This window comes from Caretta caretta, chromosome 1 (assembly GCF_965140235.1).
Source record: "Caretta caretta isolate rCarCar2 chromosome 1, rCarCar1.hap1, whole genome shotgun sequence".
Classification (NCBI taxonomy): domain Eukaryota; kingdom Metazoa; phylum Chordata; order Testudines; family Cheloniidae; genus Caretta; species Caretta caretta.
The window spans coordinates 264425500-264445579 of record NC_134206.1 but is presented as its reverse complement, the minus strand read 5'-3'; the positions used below and the strand labels follow the sequence as shown (position 1 = coordinate 264445579).

Genomic DNA, 20080 nt, shown 5'->3' with positions numbered 1-20080 from the left:
AGAAAAGCAAAGGGAATGGGTTCTAGGCAGTATGTCCAGAGTAGGAATAAGAGATGTCTCGAAAGTATTCCAGAAGATAAAAGAACCTGGCATCTGGACAGTATATGCAGGGGGGAAAAAGGATCAGGTGCCAAAGAAACTCAGCTAGAGGATAAGTGAGAGAGGGCAGAATAGATAGGAAAAGGAGATGAAGTGAAGAGCAGAAAGAGAGAGTATGATTAATTTTTTCCCAAATGATAATCCATGAGACATTAAAATAGTTATAAATATTTTCTTAATGTTACTTTTCCAGGTAAGTAGTTGCTGCAGGGATATTGCCTGATCACCACTGGGAAGGGAGGGTGGCATGTGTAATTTCTAGACAGAAGATGGTCCAGACTATCTCTTTAAAAAGTTTGAGACTCCCTCCCTCTCTTGAACTCACATTCTCTCTCACACACACTTGCTTCCCTTGCTGTAGAGTATTAGTTGCAGGTTGTACCACGTTTCATGGGAAAGACTATTTTGTCTAAAATTGCATTTAACTTATCTCAATGTGTATCTTCAATTGGTCTAATTTTTGTGTGTGTGTCCTGTTCCTATTCCTTCCCCTCCCCCCCAGGCTAAAATTGCTAGATTGACGAAACGTTTTGGAGCAGCCAAAGAGGACCTGAAGAAAAAACAGGAAGTAAGGACTAAAATTGTAGATTCTTTGTTAGTTTTTGCTCAAAACTAGTCTGAGTAATAACCTGTGGAAATACACCTTTCAGTATGAAAAGAACGCAGTAGAAATACAGTTAAACAGTTTCCCCTGTTATGGAGAAAATGTCTACCCTCTGCTAAATGCAGAAAGTGCAAGCGGGTGTTGCCTTAGTTAGTTTGGTCTGATGCTCGGTATGAGACAAATAATTTCAGAAGAGTTGGTTAGCAGGTGGTAATGTTAGAGACTACAATAAGCCTAGTTTCAGAGTAGCAGCCGTGTTAGTCTGTATTCGCAAAAAGAAAAGGAGTACTTGTGGCACCTTAGAGACTAACCAGTTCATTTGAGCATAAGCTTTCGTGAGCTACAGCTCACTTCATCAGATGCATTCAGTGGAAAATACAGTGAGGAGATTTATATACACACAGAACATGAAACAATGGGTATTTTCATACATGCTGCAAGGAGAATGATCACTTAAGATGAGCTACTACCAGCGGGGGGGGAGAGAAACCTCATCTAAGTGATCACTCTCCTTATAGTGTGTATGATAATACCCATTTTTTCATGTTCTTTGTGTATATAAATCTCCTCCACTGAATGCATCCGATGAAGTGAGCTGTAGCTCACAAAAGCTTATGCTCAAATAAATTGGTTAGTCTCTAAGGTGCTACAAGTACTCCTTTTCAATAAGCCTAGTGTTTCCATCTTTTCATTAAAGTTCAAGGACTTTATTCCAATTTTCATTAAGGCCTCTTTACACACTCTAACAGCATAAAGGTGCATTGAAATGAGTGTAAGAGCTGGTCTATAGGGTGTGGCAATGTGCACTAGAGGGGTTTAAATTATAAAGAGTTTAGCATGCACAAAGGAACTTTTAGTATCCACTAGCAGCAGTATCTATGTAGGACAGTTAGTGCGCAACATAGTGGTGTACTTTAAAATTCACAACCCTCTAGTGTGCATTGCCACACTGCATAGACAAGTCCTAAGTGTAATTTAGAACAGTGTAAAGGGACCTTGTTGTAAATGAGAATCAAGTTTGAAGTTCATACATAAAAATTAAGAAATTAGATGCAGTTCTCTCAGATCGTAGGACAGGCTCGCCTTCAGAGGCTCTGGATCCAGCCTTCCTCTTTAACCTTGGAACAGAGTTTGAAGGACTCTGGAGGGAGCCATGCCCACCTTCCTCCGCAAGACAGATAGATGGCCATGATACAGGGCTTTGGTGGGGAAAGCAAGTGAGTAGATCCAGACGAATATCTCCTTTCTCGTCACGTTTTGGGGGAAAATTTAAAGAAATTAAGAGTAAACAGGGAAGAACTATTTCCTTGAGTCCAGAAAATGTATTTGTAATAAGTTACCAAGGAAAAAGATGGAAACTAAAAGTCCAAATGAGTTCAAGAGACCTTGATTTCCCCCTACTGAACAGCTGGAAGCTGGGATTAAGATATGCCAAATAGGAGGGGACAGTATTCTCCATTGAATGAGCTCTTGGAGCTCCTAAAACATCTCAAGTTCTTATGTCCTGAGTCTATGGCAGTAGAAAGTGCATGTTGGACAAAAATGAAAAAATACAGGGTTTAATATAAAGCGGTAGATTTCAAGTTGATTTATTTCTTTGTAGAATCCTCCAAACCCACCTCTGTCTCCAGGGAAAGCAGTGAGTGATACAGGCAGCATCAGCAACCTAACCTATAGGTGAGGACTAAGAATGCAGCTGTGTGTCATTTTCAAGTTTACTGGAGTAGGAATTTATAATTTGAATACTGAGTTGTGCTTAGAACAAGTCCAGTAAGAGATTTTGCTGCATATAATTCAGTGAATATCCTGAGTTTGTGCTAGTTTAATATTCTTGCATTTTACCCATTTATAATGCCCTTTCATTTCTTTCTTTGCTGTTCAGCTGTGAACGCATGCCTGTTCTTTTCATGTTACGAAAATCATATATTTACTACAGGAAATGTAAACTTCGTTAAGGTAGTGCCAAATATTGAGTAGCTAGTAGTAATACATTTTTAAAAAGGAGTTAAAATTACCTTTTAAAAAAATGTTACAGGTATTTTTATCGGGAAAGGTAGATTGTGTACAAGTGCATTAAAAGTACTGAATGAAGTTGGCAGTCCTGTGGTAGAGATGACATCATGGATTAATTTACAGGAAAAAAGTATTTAGTAATAGGTGGATATTGAAAATGACATAAGTACAAATAGTTTAGATAATTTTTTTTAAAACTACTGCTTTCTCTAGACTCCTGTACTGCTTGTTGGTACACCTCAGAAGCACTCACTGGGAGATGCTAACATAAACCTTTATTCCATAGAAATGCCAGCACAGTGAGACAGATGCTGGAGTCCAAGAGAAACATAGGAGAGAGTACATCAACACCTTTTCAACCCCCCATGAATGCAGGTAAGAAGCTTCGCCTGTCTTCAAAAATGCACTTTACATTTGACACTTTGTTGAAACAAAGACTGCATTCCTGAAAATTGTGAACATCAAGTCTTTTTTCTACAGAATCATTTTCTACTAACAAGTGTTGCCCAGATTAACTACATACTTACTATATAGGCAGTTGCCTAACTTTGGCCCTGATCCAGCAGTTTTGTTGCACGTAGTCAGATGTCATCCCCTTTGACCTCAGGGGGACTGTATATATCTGCAGGGGTCTGCCTGTGCATAGCAAGTTATAGAACTGGGGCCTTGGTCTCTTATAATTGTGCCTTTGTAATTTCTCAATAACAGGTTGTAGTATTGTTTCCATAAACTGAGTTTTTACAATTCTTACTGCATTTTATCTTTGCAGTGTTTTAAGTGATGGATAAAACTTGCCTACTAACACTTTCTTGAAAATATGAGTTCAAGATTATAACACTTCCCTGCATCAATCATGTATGTGTATAATTTTGACACTAAAAAATGCCATCTATTTATTTCTTCAGGGTAGAGGTTATATCTTCCTATATATTTGTACAGCACCTAACACAGTGGGGATCATATACTGATTGGAGCTTTGGGCATGATTGTAATATAAAATATAAATAATATTTTTTTAAAAGTTACATACTGTCTGGCTCCCCTGGTGAAATTATTAATCTAATATTGTGTTTTCCCATTTTTATGCTGTTGTATTGATGTGAAATTGCTCATTTGGTACATAAACTTAGAAATATTTTTGTCCTTTCTGTAGTGTCTACTCCAAGTCTTGCTGCTCCTCAGACAGTGGTCAGTGGACATCCCAAACCTCAGACTCCTGTGACTTCCAGCTCCTTGACAACATCAGTTCTCCCTACAGCCAACACAGCTACAGTAGTTGGCACCACACAGATGCCCAGTAGCAACACTCAGCCCATGTCTGTCTCACTACAGTCTTTGCCAGTAATTTTGCATGTTCCAGTTGCAGTATCCTCCCAGCCTCAGCTCCTGCAAGGCCACACAGGGACTTTGGTCACCAACCAGCAGTCAGGCAATGTTGAATTTATATCAGTACAAAGCCCTTCTACTGTTGGTAGCCTTGCCAAAACTCCAGTGTCTCTGGCGTCTACTAACCCAGCTAAACCAAATAACAGCCCTTCTGTGTCCAGCCCTGGTATTCAGAGGAACTCTCCGGCCAGTGCTGGGTCAATAGGGACAACACTGGCAGTACAGGCTGTTTCTACAGCACATCCTGTTGCCCCAGCCACAAGGACTACTTTGACCACAGTGGCTACTTCAGGACTGTATAATCCTACCAGCAATCGGGGTCCCATACAGATGAAGATCCCACTCTCTGCATTCAGCAGTCCAGCTCCCACCGAACCAAGCACCGTCACAGCACCTCGAGTTGGTAAGCTATGCTTGAAAATTAATTTTGGGAGTGGAAGAGAGAATAGATGTGCAAGGGGAACATGAAGCTTTTTAACAGGCTAGAAGTGGAGTTTATTCATATAGGAATTTTATTTGCTAAGAATGGTTTACTGAGACAACTCCTCTAGACTAAAACCTGTCAAAACTGCTTAGACCAAAAAAGTGTCCAATTTTTAGGTTTCTGTTGGACATTTCTGAATTTCTTCTAACAATAAATGACACAAGCACTTTTGCCTGCTAAAGTTTTCTTTGTTTAGAATTGGGTTTAAACCACTTGATGCCAGAAACTCCCAGTCTACTATTAGTTATGTATTTATTTTTAATGCAGCCTTCCAAAATTACTGCATTACCGCAGGGATTCTCAAACTTTTTTTTCTGGGCTTTCCATTTGAAAATATTTCAGGCTGTGATTGCTATCCCCCAAAAGTGATAGCAATTACAGTACACGCTCATAGGAGCATACTTATGGTATTGCCATCCTTACTTCTGCACTGCTGCTGGCGGCAGCGCTGCCTTTAGACCTGGGTGGCTGGAGAGTAGCAGCTGCTGTACTCTCCTCCCGCTCCTGCTGCCCCACCCCTTGGCAGTATTTTTTTGGGATCTTGTGACCCCATACAATAGCCTTGCGATTCCCTTTTGGGTTGGGATCCCCAGTTTAAGAAATACTGCTTTACAGAGTAAAGGCACATTACAAGGAAAGTAAATACTATACCGGTGGCATTACAATATTGTTGCACACATTTCACAATAGAGCAGAATAAACATAAAAAACCAAATAAGCAAAGTGAACAAATGAATGCTAAACTAGTGTCAAAGCAAAATGTATCAATTTTGTTAAAGCAGAGCCTTCAAGCGCAATGAATGTTTAAAAATGATACTACGGTAAGCAATTGAAGTGCTTTCCTACCATCTTCAGCCATTTGGTAATGCTGCTGCTGCTTCTCTGCATTTCTAGATTCAGTTGCCATATGTCAGGTGGAGCAGTCTTGAGTATTTTTGGGACTAGTCCTCAGTGTTTCAGGCTGAATGGGTATCCCAGTGACAGAGAAGCAGTACTGCATATTCATAGATTCTAAGGCCAGAAGGGGACTACTGTGATCATGTATGAACCCTCCTGTATAACACAGGCCATACAACTTCCCCAGAATAATTCCCGTTTGAACTAGAACATGTCATTTAGCAAAGCATCCAATCTTAATTTAAAAATTGCCAGGGATGAAGAATCTACCACAACCCTTGGTGATTTGTTCCAATACTTAACTGCCCTCCCTGTTAAAAATGTATGCCATATTTCCAGTCTGAATTTGTCTAGTTTCAGCTTCCAGCCATTGATTGGATCTTGTTATACCTTTGTCTGCTTGACTGAAAAGCTCATTATCAAATATTTGCTCCCCATATAGGTACTTGATATAGCCATCTATTTAATAGCTAAAATCAACTATAAAAAAATTATACCATTGCATGGTAAGGCAAATGCAAGCAGAGCTTGGCACCAGAACTGGTTTTATTTCACCTTTTTGTCTGAAATTACACATTCAAACTGCTTTACTCATCAAGCTGACACTTGTTTATACCGTATTCAACTTTTAGATCAGAACCCATAACTAACTGTAATCTTGCTTTGCTTAGCACTTCGGAGTAGGAGTTTTCCCACTCTAACGAGCAAGGACCACTGAGAGTTTGCATTGTGTGTCAGGAATATATTCCCCAACCCCTTTAACATGTATAAAATGAAGCCTCCAGGATCTCCCTAGTAAAGATGCAGTGTCTGTTCAGAGAGCAGTCCTTTCAAACTAAACGTTTCTGTGCATAGTCATTGTATCTGTGTTCAGAGTCAGTTTGCACTAAAAAATGTGAATACATATCTTTATTTTTTACTTTGTCTGTCTGTGTAAATACAGAATAAAGAAGGATTTGGGGGATTTTTGTCGTGGAGATTGCTAATGAGGTATTCCAAATACACATTTAGAACACTGAGACCTCTGAGAAAGAAAACGTGTAGCATTATTAATGGACTGGAAAGTACCTATGATTTTATATCTGCCATCCCATCTACATTTTGTAAAGCACTTTGAGAGCTACATCTGAAAAATGCTGTTACAGGGTAGAGCATAATTACTGTGGACTAGTTTAAGTCAGTAATTCAGAGTTGCTGGGTATAAAGCTTTTAATTTTGAATCATTAACATTTCCACCAAGTGTATTTTTTATCATTGTATGTGTGACACTGATTAGATATTGCAAATGAACAATTTCTTGACCCCCCCAGAGAGCCAGACAAACAGACCACCAACTGATGCTTCAACAAATAAGAGACCAACTGAGAGCACAGCACAGGTAGGTTGTGGTTTATGCTTGTAACATTCTGAAGTTATAATCCACAGGAGCATAGTTCTTCACCTGTCTCTCCCATCCTGCAACCAAACAACTTAAATTCCTTGTTTCTTTCCTTTCTGGTTTTCCTTTGTAGCATTCAATTCTTGGTTTTGTTTTGTTTTGTTCGTTTGTTTGTTTGTTTTTTCTTCTGACCCGTAGTGTTACTGGAAACATGAACTCTTGGTAATATTTGCAAAGATTCCCAGTATAATTAGGACCAACAACTTTATGTAAATAGACGAGTTAATTCCTTTCTTTCAAAGAACACTAAAAACATGTTTGATACAAAAGAACACAACCCAGGTTTGTCTACAGCTTCTGAACTTTATTTGAAAGTCGCAAACCTGTGAAATTACTGCAAACTTCTCCTTGCCTCACTATGCCAAAGGACTGTCAGATGGGAATATATGAACTGGGTATCGAATATTTCAGTTCTGTGTACCACACCACAAAGTCCCTCTTGTAGAAATGCCCACTAGACGATAAAGAAGAATCTGCCGTTCTCCCAACTCCTCATGTCTTGGGACCTCTTTTGAACTTGCATTGAAGTGAAATGGTAAAATTAAATCATTTAAAAATTAAATATTGTATTTTAAAATTAAATCCCCTCCCACAAAGAATGGTATTAATGAGAAGTAATTCTACTGAAGTCAGTGGAGTTTAACTAGTATATAAACTGTGAGAGGAAAATGAGGACAATAACTTTTATTGTGTGACTTGCCCCTGTTTAATGGTATTTCAAGATCGTGTTCAATCTGTAGGTCAGGAGAAAAACCTTCTGGGCTGGTGTTTTCCCCCCAAACATAATGGCAGTAGTGATTTGGCATAGCTGACTAATATTTTAGAATGACCAATCACTGCCATCTGTAAATGATGTATTGACATTGAGTTTCTAAAAATGGTAGCTTGGTACTTAATTTTTCTTAGATACCTGTGGATTATAGCTACAAAAATGTGATTCATACTTGATAGCTATATATATATTTAATCTCTGGAATACAGAAAAAATTGACAGGTTTATGGATTCAAATCTCAGTTGTTAATGTCATCTTAAGATATATATTTAAGAATATTTGATGTTTGGCAAAATCTGAAAGCCGGCAAAGATTTTGCAGAAACAACCCCTGTTGGTGGTGATAGTGGTCCATCTAAATGGTGGGTGTGTAGCACAAAAGGAAAAGGCGCTACGCTTTTCCGGTTTTCAGCTTTAGGTTACATTATATGTTTCAAGGGCTGCTTTCAGTGAAATGAATTAAAGCATGTGTAATGCCATGGTTACTAATCTAAAAATTTTTAAAAATTTGGCTAGAGAGGTATGATCTTAAGACATGCCATGTCATTTTGAAAAAATCCAGTTAATGCCACCTGCTTTTTGTTATGTAAAATCCAAAATATTATGTATTACTCCGCACTTCACAGCTCTCAGAACAAAAAGTAGTTTGCAGTGTGCCGTATACCTGTGGCATATTTGATGGTACAACTTTGATCAATTGTTTCGAAAACCAGTTGAAACAGGAAGAGACTTCATCAGACAGTAAAGAGCCAGTAGAAGCAACACAGACGAATTTTAACTTCCCTGAGGATGTCCTGTTTGGCTTGGAGGAGGAGGAAGAGGATGCTAAGAGCATCAAAAACACCCACAAGCAGACTGGCTGGGCTGCTAATCTACTAAAGCAGTGGCTGGCTAAAAATGGCAAGGATCCTAGCTTTGAATTGGTGCCAGTAACTGAACTCAATGATATTTTAAGAGAGTTTTATTACACAATAAGGAACCATGATGGAAATACCTACAGTGTGGCAAGTTATAAGTCCATGCGTGCTGGCTTGAACCGGCATCTCAAAATGCTACCCTATAATCGTCAGATTTGCCTAATGAAGGACAAAGAGTTTTCCAGTGCTAACATGGTGTTTGTGAGTGTGTTGAAGATGCTGCGCATGCAGGGGAAGGATGAAACTCACCACCACCCTCCCATAGCAGCTGAAGACTTACGTAAGATTAAGCTGTCTGGGGTGCTGGGGTTACATAGTCCTCTGGCACTGGTCAACAAGGTGTGGTTTGATTTGCAATTGCATTTTTCCAAACGAGGGAGGGAAATCTTAAGAGACTTGGCTCCAGATGCCTTTGTTGTTGAGAAGGACAAGAATGGGCGACGTTATGCTATGTTTAGATATCCTGGCAAAGGGAGAAATGCAGAAGACCCCCATAAAATGGGTAAAATGTACGATATGCCAGGAGACCCAAACTGTCCTGTTTTTTCCTTGGAGCTTTATTTGTCTAAGTTGCCACCTGAACCCCCTGCGTTTTACTTGCATCCGTTAAAACTAACGACAGAGCAGATGCGAGAGCAGCCTGTCTGGTACAAACGGGAACCTATGGGAGTGAACTACTTGGGTACAATGATGCCCAGGATAAGTGTGGCAGCCAGGCTGTCCCAACGATATACCAATCACTCTCTCAGAACTACCACCATCCAATTACTATGTGAAGCAGGATTGGGGCCCAGAGAGATCATGGCAGTGACAGGCCATCGCTCTGAGTCTGCTATTAGACATTACTGGGGAGCTGCAGAAATTCGCTACAGGGCCTGGTCGGATATAATGGAGAGTAACACTCCCAATTATCTCTATAACACTATTCCAAATGAAATGGTAAAAGAACCAGTATCTGATGCTTCCACTTCTTCCATAAAACATGTCATTTTAGAACAAAACAAAATGTCATTACTTCCTAAGAAATCTATTGTACCTGCCAGCAACCATGTGACACCTAGCAATAATGTGACTTTAATCTCTGGGGGACACATGGCTCTGAGTTCTAAAAGTCACATGATGTTGAAACACAGCTCTTCCAAGGTGCTTCTTCCCAAGGACATAACCAGTGTGACTACCAGTGCTCTTCAAGGATGCTATAGTGAACCTGTGTTTATAAGCCGTGTGATAAAACAAGAACCAATGACTTGACACATCTATAAAAGGAATCAATTGAGATTCATTGCTAAGGTAGAAAAAGGAAATGTTCTCCTGTTGATTGAATTTTTTTTGCACTTGGGGCATTAAGGAAATTTCTTACTGCTTAGTTCAGCAAGAAGTGTCCTGCCTGTGCCCCCTGAAGTGAGCTGTGAACAGAAATTTTGAAAGAGCGAGGCTTGGAGTCTGCATGACCTTTTACAGCAGCTGGGACTATAGTTGGTCAAGCAGAGCCTTTAAATAATGCCATCTTCAGTAAGTGTTGCTTTATATCTTACACTTACGGAGAGTGTGTGTTTGTTGTTATACCATCATGTGCCTGCTGGCTATGATGTAGCCTTTTACAAAGAGGAGAATACTGATAATTCAGAGGAGTAGGCACAAATACACTACAGGTATTTATACATACACTATCACCCAAGCAATTATTTGATCACCTTCTCTCTTTCTGTCCAAATTGACTTCATCCTTATTAGGACAAGAACTGGGATTGTGCTGGTTTTAGCATACTTCTAAATTGACTGTCATATACTTGTACTGATCTGGAGAGTTTGGGGTTTATTTCTTATTTTGCACTTTTGCAAGTCTCCTCCTTCCCCTTTCATAGTGCTAGGTAAGGGAAAAGTTCTTAAACATTCTGGTCCCCAAAGTCAATTCATGATAACTGATATCAAAATGCATAGCCTGCTACTGGTACATGGGAAAAATATTATTATAGCAACTGCAAAGGAAATAGAATGGCCCCATGAAAGGCAAATAGGTACAGCTGACATGCTGTTTGTTTGCATGTGTGCGCGTGTCTTAAATATTTGTATATCTCTCCTGTACTGGATTTCCATCACATTTCACATTATTCCTGGCCTTGGCACTTGGCAGGAGTCATGAACATTTGAGTCTGTTTTTTCCCCTTTCCAGAACTGAATGTACCATTTAGTCGGCATATGCAAATTAAGATAAAATTGTTAATATACATGTATCAGTGCAGTGTAATCTTCCATCAGATTCCTTCACCAAGAGGAAGTGTGTCAGGAAGTCTTGTTCTCTCCCAACCCATCTTAGAAATTACTTAGTTCGCCCTATGGACTTAGTATATTAGTCACTGCCTGATTGCGGCAAGTTGATCCTATCATCACATTTCACAAAAAAGGGATTTCTTACAGGCTACAAATTTAGCACCTGTCAGTGAATGTGTTAGAAATAAGTTCTAAATGCTGCTTCAGCAGTGAAGAACAGTAGGAATTGAAAGGAGTAGGAGGAGTTAATTTTAAATGAGCCATCCTAGTGAATTTAGCCCAATGATTTTAGTACCTCTCGTTGCCCTTTTCCATGAATTTTCTTAAAAGGACACTGGCAAAGTAAAGATCGTATTTGAATTTTTTTTTTTTTACCTATTGTAACATGTAATACTTAAGATTATGATAAACGAAAGCTAAGAGAAAATATTTTTCATGGTACTGATTGGGCCACAGGTTGAGAACCACTGCATTAGTGACTCCTGTAGAAACACAGTAGACCCCGTATTATCATTTTACTGTAGGATGAAGCAAATCAAGCTGGGGTGTGAAGGAGAACAACTGTTTCTAATATCTAGAAAATGGAGAGACAACCTAAATTCTCATAATATAGGGGAGCCATGCAATATCCTACTCCAAGGCATAGGAATGCTAAAGAATTTGAGTAAATTAAGGTCCTAAATTAGGGATTCATTTAAAAAAAAAAATCATGGTTCTGCTGGACTAGCAAGTTGAATCGCTTCTTCTAAAAAGCGCTTTGTCCAGGTTTACACATAATGAAAATAAATGCATAGCACTTTCCAGACTACCTTTTATATAGAAAAAGAAAAGAAACTTTCTCATCCTTATAATCTTAGGTAGTTCTGTGCTGTGACTTATCGATAGTTAAAGAGAACAACTGTTTACTTTCAACTTGAACAATATCCAACAGAAACAGTGCTGTTGATAGAAAAAAAAAAAATCTTCCTCTTTGTACCCTTTGCTGCTTATTGTGGTCATACTTACCCACATGCCCTGTTCTGGTCTTACTGCGTTTTGTGTGACTTACTGTAAAGGCATACTGCAAGGCTAATGGTTTCAGTCTTTGGGACAAGGCTAGTTGGTGATTATATATAATATAAATTTTAATTGGACTTCTATTGCAACCACTTCTGTGGGGAAGATTTTTTAGTAGCTTTTAATTGGCCAATTTCTGAAATTCAGTTTGGGATTTTTTGTCATTAACTACGTGTGCCATATTGTCAGCATTAATTTGACTCCTGCTAGTTTGAAACTGTTGATTTGCAGTATGACTAGATTTTTCTTTTCCTGTGTGGGGAAAAATTTCAGAAGTGGAAAAAAGCTGTTTCTGGTTGGAACAGGAGTATGTGCCTTCTTTGAAAGTGGGTTATTGCTAAAAATTGGTATAAATTTTAATTTATTTCAAACCTTTCTTAGCTGAAACAGCCCTCTGTGCCATTAGAAATTAAATGGGTACCACCAAAGTTCTGTTTTAAGTTCAATAAAGCTGAGGTAGGGGAGCAGGATGATGGCTCATGATATGTAATAGGATATATAGAGCATTTTATTTCTGTTGAAAATTCAGATATGACCATGGTCAGGAATAAGCAAAATTATTTATTATATGAGAGCTATTTAGTTTCAGTCCAGTTCTTTATGATAGCTTCTGTGATGCAGACACATATATCAACATTTATGCTAATTGGCCTCCTTATTAGCAGTGTCAGCAGAGAGATGAAGAAAAAGGACATGAAAACTGAACTTACCTATTCCCCCTCTGTTTAGTCCGCAAAAGAGAAAACAGAGGGGAGATAAGTTTAAGTACATAAAAGGTTTTTACAAGGAGGAGGGAGAAAAATTGTTTTTCGTAACCTCTGAGGCTAGGACAAGAAGCAATGAGCTTAAATTGCAGCAAGGGAGGTTTAGGTTGGACATTAGGAAAAACGTCCTAACTGTCAGGGTGGTTAAACACTGGGATAAATTGCCTCAGAAGGCTGTGGAATCTCCATAGCTGGAGATCCTTAAGAGCAGGTTAGACAAACACCTGTCCGGAATGTTCTAGATCAGCATTTCTCAAATGTGGCCTCATGGGCCACCAGGATTTTTTCTTGCGGCCACAGCTGCCTGGGTGGTGATTGGGGGGGCAGAGCAGCGGCTCCTACCCCGGGGTCACCCCCTGCCTCCTTCTGGAGCCACAGACACTGTAGGAGCAGGCAATCAATATTAGTTCCCCACCTTCCTGGGGGCGGTGAGGCTTGGGCTTTGGCTTCAGCCTGGGGTGGTGGGCACCAGGCTCTGTCCCCCAGCCACACGGCTTCAGGCTCTGGCCCCGGGCTCACTCCTTCATGTCACCACTGGCCCCTGATGCCTCCAGGCCCCACCCGTGCAGTAGTACCCTAGACTCCAGCCCCGGACTCACCCCCATCACCCTGATGCCTGCTGCCTCCTCCATGCTCCCATCCAGTCCCCCATTGCCCTGGCCCTCCTGCCTCCTTACTCACCTCCCCATCCAGGTTTTAATTTGTCCTCCAGCTTGCCAAGGATGAGTAAGTCTGCTGTGCAAAGTGATATTAACAAATATACAAATATCACTTTTCACAATAGCAGACTTACTAGCTAGCAAGTCTTTAAAAAAAAAATCAAACAAAAAAAGCAAAACATGCAAAGCACCTTATTTGTTTTTCTAGTCTCTTTAGGCCCAGTAAAGAATAGGGACAACTGTACATTATTTTTATTATTGAGTCTGCAAAAAACCCTACATAAATAAATTACAATGATTTGGACATGTATATGTGCATATTTATTTGTTTTTCCTAAAGTTAATTCAGTATTTTAAGAAAAATTGTCATAGCAGCCACCAGCAAGAGTTGGTGGCCGCCCTCTGAGGCCACCCAAAAATTTGTTTTGAGAACCCCTGGAGATAATACTTAGTCCTGCTATGAGTGCAGGGGACTGAACTAGATGACCTCTCAAGGTCCCTTCCAGTCCTGTGATTCTATATGGTCTCTCTCTTCCTTAGTCATGGGCAAGATACATTTGAGGGCAGCGTTTATGTGCAACTTGTACTGCCCCTACCTGTAATTTACCTGTTATAAAAACAGAATTTCAGTCTCCAGACCTGTCAGTCTGGCACTCTTATTAGCATTAAAATTAATTGAAAACTATCTAAATATGACAAATGCATTTTAAAAGAATTTGCTACTACTCCTGTAATTTCTGTAATTGGACTTACTCCTGAGAAGCTGAAAAGTGTCATACTAGTTGCAAAATGTGTAGCCCTTACTTGCCATATGGAGCTTAGTTTTTGGAAGGGTGTCTGCCATTTTTAGGAACTAGCTTCCATTTCTCAAGGCAGAGTTGATTGTCATCAGGGGCTCCCAAAGCAGTGTGGCAAATGACTGTGTCCTCTTTCTGATACACCCAGAAACTTCAGTTTTAAATCCCCTTTTCATGCTAAAACCTTGGTGCCAGGAATCATGGAGGCCTTTGTCAGAAAGAAGTCCCATGTTTTGTCCTTTCTGCAAATAGTGTTGGGAAATTTCTGCTGTCAGCCTGAAGGGAGAGCCATAAATTCCAGTTGTGCTTATAAAGTCAGCCCAGCTCCTCAGAACATGCTGAGATTTTTTCATAGCTTTTCACTGCTATGAAAGGAATTAATTCTGACCTAAGCTACAGTATGTGAGATCTAGAAAATCAATTTTCCTCATTGCATGGACTTTCTCTGTTACACACACCATCACCCCAGGAACCTTAATTGTCCAAAATGTCAGAGAGACAGGGTTGAAATCATCTTAGTGTTACTCTCTTTTTAATCTGTCATGTCTGTTTTACCCTGAAGGGTTGCACACTGGTAATTAGTTCAACATAGACAGATCTACCATTAAGCAGCAATTAATCAATGGACCTTCAGTTTGCAGCTAACCTGGTTCTCCTTTCCCCTACCTCCCCAAAAGAAAACATAGGGAGAGGAGAGGAAAGCTTATTGCACTTACATTTTATAGTCTCCTTTTAACTTATCTTAAACTTTCTCTTGTTCTTACTATCCAGTCACTGCCCCTTTCATCATGATCCTCCCAGTGCCTCAGGATCTGGAAGTATAATTTTGAAAACATGGCAGGCACTTAATATAAACCTTAATATATAAATGGTTCTGTGGAAACAGATGTGATTTCAATTATATTTAAAATCTTTGTTATAATTTTTGAAGTATTTTTATTATCCTAATTTTGATACCTGATTTATACATTATATGCAATATATACTATGTATAAACACAGGACTGTGACATAAAGAGAGAATATACTGTCTTTTAATATATTGATGAAAGACATATGTTGGAGGTATTAAAAATGGCTGGGTTGAAATCTTTACCTGTTCAGTGATGGGTACAAACTGTTGTTAAATCCTTGTATCAGTTAAACAGTGGCTTCTCCTCCCTTCCCCTAATCAGGGGTGCACTTTATCCTTTCACAGAACAAATAAAATCCTTTTGAGTTTATGCCTTATCTGTGCATTTTATCTTTTCAGCTAACATGGTTAGTGACCCATTTCCCATTGTTTCCAAAACTCCCTGACTTGTTTGGTTATTAATAGAGCTTCTTTGAGGGCACTTTGTTGACAATTCTAAATTCACTTGGTAAGGTGTTGATAAATAAAATACACTTACAATTTTCTTCTCCCCTCCCCTGCAATATGTGATAAACTTAATGAATGCAGAGTCTGTTGGGAAACAGTGTGATCAGAGTGGACATGTCAGCTTTAAAGATTTATAAGCAGCTAATAATATACATTTCATATTTTTGAAACATCACTGATTAAAATGTTTCCTTGTGTTTCATATTTTTTTCACTGAAAATAAACATGTATATATTATGTATGTAAAACAAGACACTGTTTTTTATGTCTCTGACATTGAAGGTATATTTGTGCTGCTAAGGTTCAGTTATTTCTAATCTGTAAGCTGGAATCTTTACTTGAGACTAATTCTAAGTCCAAGACTTGGGCTTTGTCTACACTACCACTTTTGTTAGTAAAATTTTGGTAATGAGGGATGTGAAAAAAACACTCTGCTGACTGATATAAATTTCACCAGCAAAAGTGCTGGTGTGGACAGCACTTTTTGTTGTCAAGAGAGGCTCTCCTGCCAACATAGCTCTCTCTTGCTGGCAAAGAGCGGTTACCCAGGAGACCTTACAGCTGCACAGCTGTAGCGGTACAGCTGTACTGCTGTAAGGTCCATAGTATAGACATAGCCTTAGATTTTAGGGCAGTACAGAAACTGTACTAATGTGGATTAACATCCCATCACTATTTGAGCGCTGCCCAATTCAACAACATGCAGTGCTTCTGGATGAAGCAGTGCTCCTCCAAAACCTCCCAACTTTTAAAATGATACATCTTTTCCCTGAGACCCTGACTATGCTAGGAAAACTCTCCCAGTCACTAACAGCTATCTTCTACAACAAGCAAAATTTACTAGTGTTTACAGAGCTGGGTTGGGACTAGAAAATTCAGCCAAGTGTTAAAATATCTAGATCAAACTGCTTTGTGCCATTATGTTAGCCACAGATAGCTTAATACAGCTCATTGTATCTACTGCTTTAAACCTTGATTTTTAAAAAAAAATGTATTTTTTCTCACCAATTGTAGTATTGGGATCTTCCCTAGTTCATGCTCGCCTGTCTGTGATGCTTACCATTTTTAGGTGGGCAGTGGGTTTTGAGGAAGTGAAGTAAATGTATCGCCTTACAAAAACAATGAAGAGTAGAGATGTTTGTGTGTGTGTGTGCACACGCATGTGTTTGTTATATACCCTTTTAGTTACATGACTTAAAAATGCAAAGCCACAGCAACAGAGTAAGAAATGTATGAAGTGCTATCTCAGTTGCTTATTCCTTAAGAAATTGCTGTTAGAATAGAATTGGCTGTGCTAAGGATCCTAATTTTATCCACTAATAATTTTTATGTTTATGGGAGAATAGATGAGGTTTAATTAAAAATCCCTATGGAAATAGAGCCAATTTACATTATTTGAAGAAATAAAGAAATGAAAGGGTATATGATAAATAGGGGTATATTAAAACTGGTTACTCTGCTGATCCCTTTTTTTGTTCAGACTTGCTTTGTTCGTTTGAAGAAAGTAATGAGCAGTTCTGAATGGGGGTAAGGGGAACACTATGGTCCCACCCCAAAGATACTACAGAAAATGTCTGTTGGCAGTACTTCCGCACCCACACAATGTTAAAATGAATATTTCAGCCATGTGAAACTCTGCTTGTTTGGAGTAAAAGGCGAGTAAACTTAGCTTTTTCGTTATTGTCATTTTCATCATCTTGGTAAGAGAGGGCAAATAGATATAGTGCCTGGGTTGGTAAATTTTCATGACAGTTTTGCAAGGCTGGAATATTTAATACACTTTGTAGGAAGGAAAGAGCATAATTGCTTTGGAGGTCATAACTATTAAGAGGCCATATACATCTGATTCTGAAGTAATCTGTGGGGCTAAAATATGTTGAAAAATGCTGAACTTGTTACTTTACAACCAATTCTTAGTGTGTGGTCAAAATTTGTAGTTTCATATCCAGATGAAAAAAGAGACAGTGCCAGGCCCCAAAACACCCTAGATAAGCAGAGTACTCCCAGTTTTAACTCCCCCCTCAAAAGTTTAAGTGTGATTTTGCTATTATATAACGCCTTGGTGCGTCTTGTATGATTGTAATGTGATGCTGCACAGTTTTGTCTGTTTTAGAGCACTCCAAATTTTTTTTTCTGTTTTGTTACTGTAGAAACTGTTCTAATATTAATAAAAAATGGTCTGTATTCTGTGGACCTGCCACAGATACCCTTCAGAATCTGTATCTTTACTAGGCTGGAATGAATTTTCAGTTTTGCATTTTCAATTTTTTTAAAGTTTTCTTTTCTTTTTTAATTAAATGTTTCTTTATATAAAGCAGGTGGCATTACATAAATAACCATGCGTTGTTATTTCTACGTGATCAGCTGAACCATGGCGTTATATGATACCAAAACAGCTTTTACAATTATATATAGTGTCTGATTTATAAATAAAATAGTGGAAAACACCTGTTAACTTTCTCCCAAATGTTTTCCATGCAGTAAAAATCAAGGTTTTACAGTGATAAAGAAAGGTCTACACATATATTTCTGTGTTTAGCTGCAGTGCCCAAAAGGTTCCTTTCCCAGAGTTCCATTCATTAGTGTACTAATAATTGGTGTATATTGCCTGATATGGCAGCCACTACCTCTCCTTAAGACAATTCTCACAATTGTAGCTGTCTTGATCAGACCATTAGCCTCCTTAACCTTTTTTGGTCTTAAATTTCTCCTATCTCATTCCCTGTATTTTAAGGTTTCTCATAGAAATGAAATTCCTGCTCGTTAAATTGTAAACTGGTATCAGCCTTGTATATGGCAGAGGATGTCGGAGAGGCTTTCTGGTGCCAAGCTCACATGTTGTACCTTTCTCTGCAGTGTGCTTTACAGGCAGCATGAAAAACAAAATGTTTCAAGTCTGTGAAAAGTTTTAGCTGTGGAATGTAATGTGATAACTCAGCCCAATATCTCCAAACTCCAAGTAGTGAGAGGGGGAATGACTTCAGAATCAGTAAAGCACCATGTCATTACTATAAAGAACCTAAGGCTTCTTTTCATTATACTGTGGGACAACTACTTGGACACAGTTACATGCTTTCAAAGAACTTTTACCCATTTTTGTACTATTAATAGTATGCACCTAGATTTTATTGCAAATCTACATGGTGACATCCTCCCAAATGAAGGCATCTTCTTGCAGTTACATGTTATGGTGATCCTATTTACTAGTACTGTAGACTTTAACTAGTTGGTCAAAGCAGATACTTTGGTTTCAGCCATTTTACTTTCACCAATAGTTGTTCATTCTTAGAGTGTGTGGTATATTTCTTTGTCATCTGTGAGAATTTGTGTTGTGCCAGGTATAGGAAGGCTCCATTTATATCTCCTTATTCCTACATCACCTGCCTTCAGGCACAGAAAAGTGCTTTATCCCTGCTTTGCTCCTGACATACACCTTCTAAGGCGTGTCTCACTGGTTAGTGTGACTGCTTGTCAGATTATGCAGTGCTGCAGTTCTTTCTTTTTAGAAAGAATTGCTAGGTAGAATTGGGGGAAGCAGATGATATGTTATCACATTATATCTGAAGGTGTGTAAAATTTGGAATCTAGACCTCTTGAGTTGATCCTATTAGTTGACATTTGAAGTTAGGATTATTTCATTACAATTATCTGTATAGATTCTCATGATGAAAGACAAACATATTTCCAGATGCATTTCATACAGACTTAGTCAAGCCAGCGTGTCAGATCACTTTTCAGTAAGATGGCTGCAACCAGTAGAAGACTCAGGAATGCCAAGTTTAAATATAAACACCTCCTTACCCCTCCCCCCCCAAATTAAAACACATTTTAGACATAATTTTCATTATGTGGTTTTCTAAACACTGCAGTAAGTAATATATGTTCAAACTATTTTTTAAATTAGGATTTGAATTAAACCCCACAAAAAATAGAATTGCACAGTCTCAGTCACTGGTTTGAAGGAGATTTATACTTTGTCACCTGCTTTGCTTCCCCTCCTCCAGTCCTGCACATGTCTTTCCTCTTTCACATCCCTGAACTTGCTAGTAGTGTAGAAGAGCTGTTTATTGCCAATACACTCTTCTCCCTCACTATTTTGATCTACTTGCTACTCATGGCAAGCAAATTGAGAAGAAGAGCCGTGGTAGAGATTATTTTTACAGTGTTGTGGTTGTGCCTACCAGCTTACCGATATAAGAAGGTACTGGAGTCTTGATTAACTTTTTACTGCTTAAGAAATGAGATTTTTAGGAGAGACTTGGATCAGAGATGAAAGCAGTGCCTATTGGCCATGTATTTCAGGTAGAATAAACAACACTAAATGAGACGTGAAGTGACGTTGTCAAGCACTTGCATATTGCTTCCAGGATTGGTGGAGATGACTGCACCCTGTTCTGGTCTATTGCCTCTTTTTTCTCTCTTGTTGGTTGTTCTTCCTCCTTTACTTTTCCCCTCTTACCCATCTGTTGCCTGTTTATTCTTCCATCACCCTTCACTCTTCCTTGTCTCTTCTGTCCTCTCTCTCTTGTTTACTGACACTCCTCTTGTGCCTGTGGTGTTAATCT

The 20080-nt window shown here is 38.9% G+C and overlaps 1 protein-coding gene across 13 annotated transcripts in view; it reads left to right on the top strand.

Annotated features, from left to right (window-relative positions):
- Positions 1-20080, top strand: part of ATF7IP (activating transcription factor 7 interacting protein) — a 166667-nt gene that overhangs the window by 101284 nt on the left and 45303 nt on the right. For 8 of the 13 annotated variants that reach the window (XM_048835336.2, XM_075124249.1, XM_048835338.2 and 5 more), the window contains 6 exons: positions 602-667; positions 2307-2380; positions 3003-3091; positions 3870-4505; positions 6794-6861; positions 8320-15385. In XM_048835336.2, the coding sequence (XP_048691293.2) occupies positions 602-667; positions 2307-2380; positions 3003-3091; positions 3870-4505; positions 6794-6861; positions 8320-9861 (2475 nt within the window). In that variant the 3' untranslated portion in view covers positions 9862-15385. Of the gene's footprint in view, positions 1-601; positions 668-2306; positions 2381-3002; positions 3092-3869; positions 4506-6793; positions 6862-8319; positions 15386-20080 lie in introns of those variants that run through there. The other 5 variants (XM_048835346.2, XM_048835341.2, XM_048835340.2 and 2 more) reach the window with 2 other exon arrangements.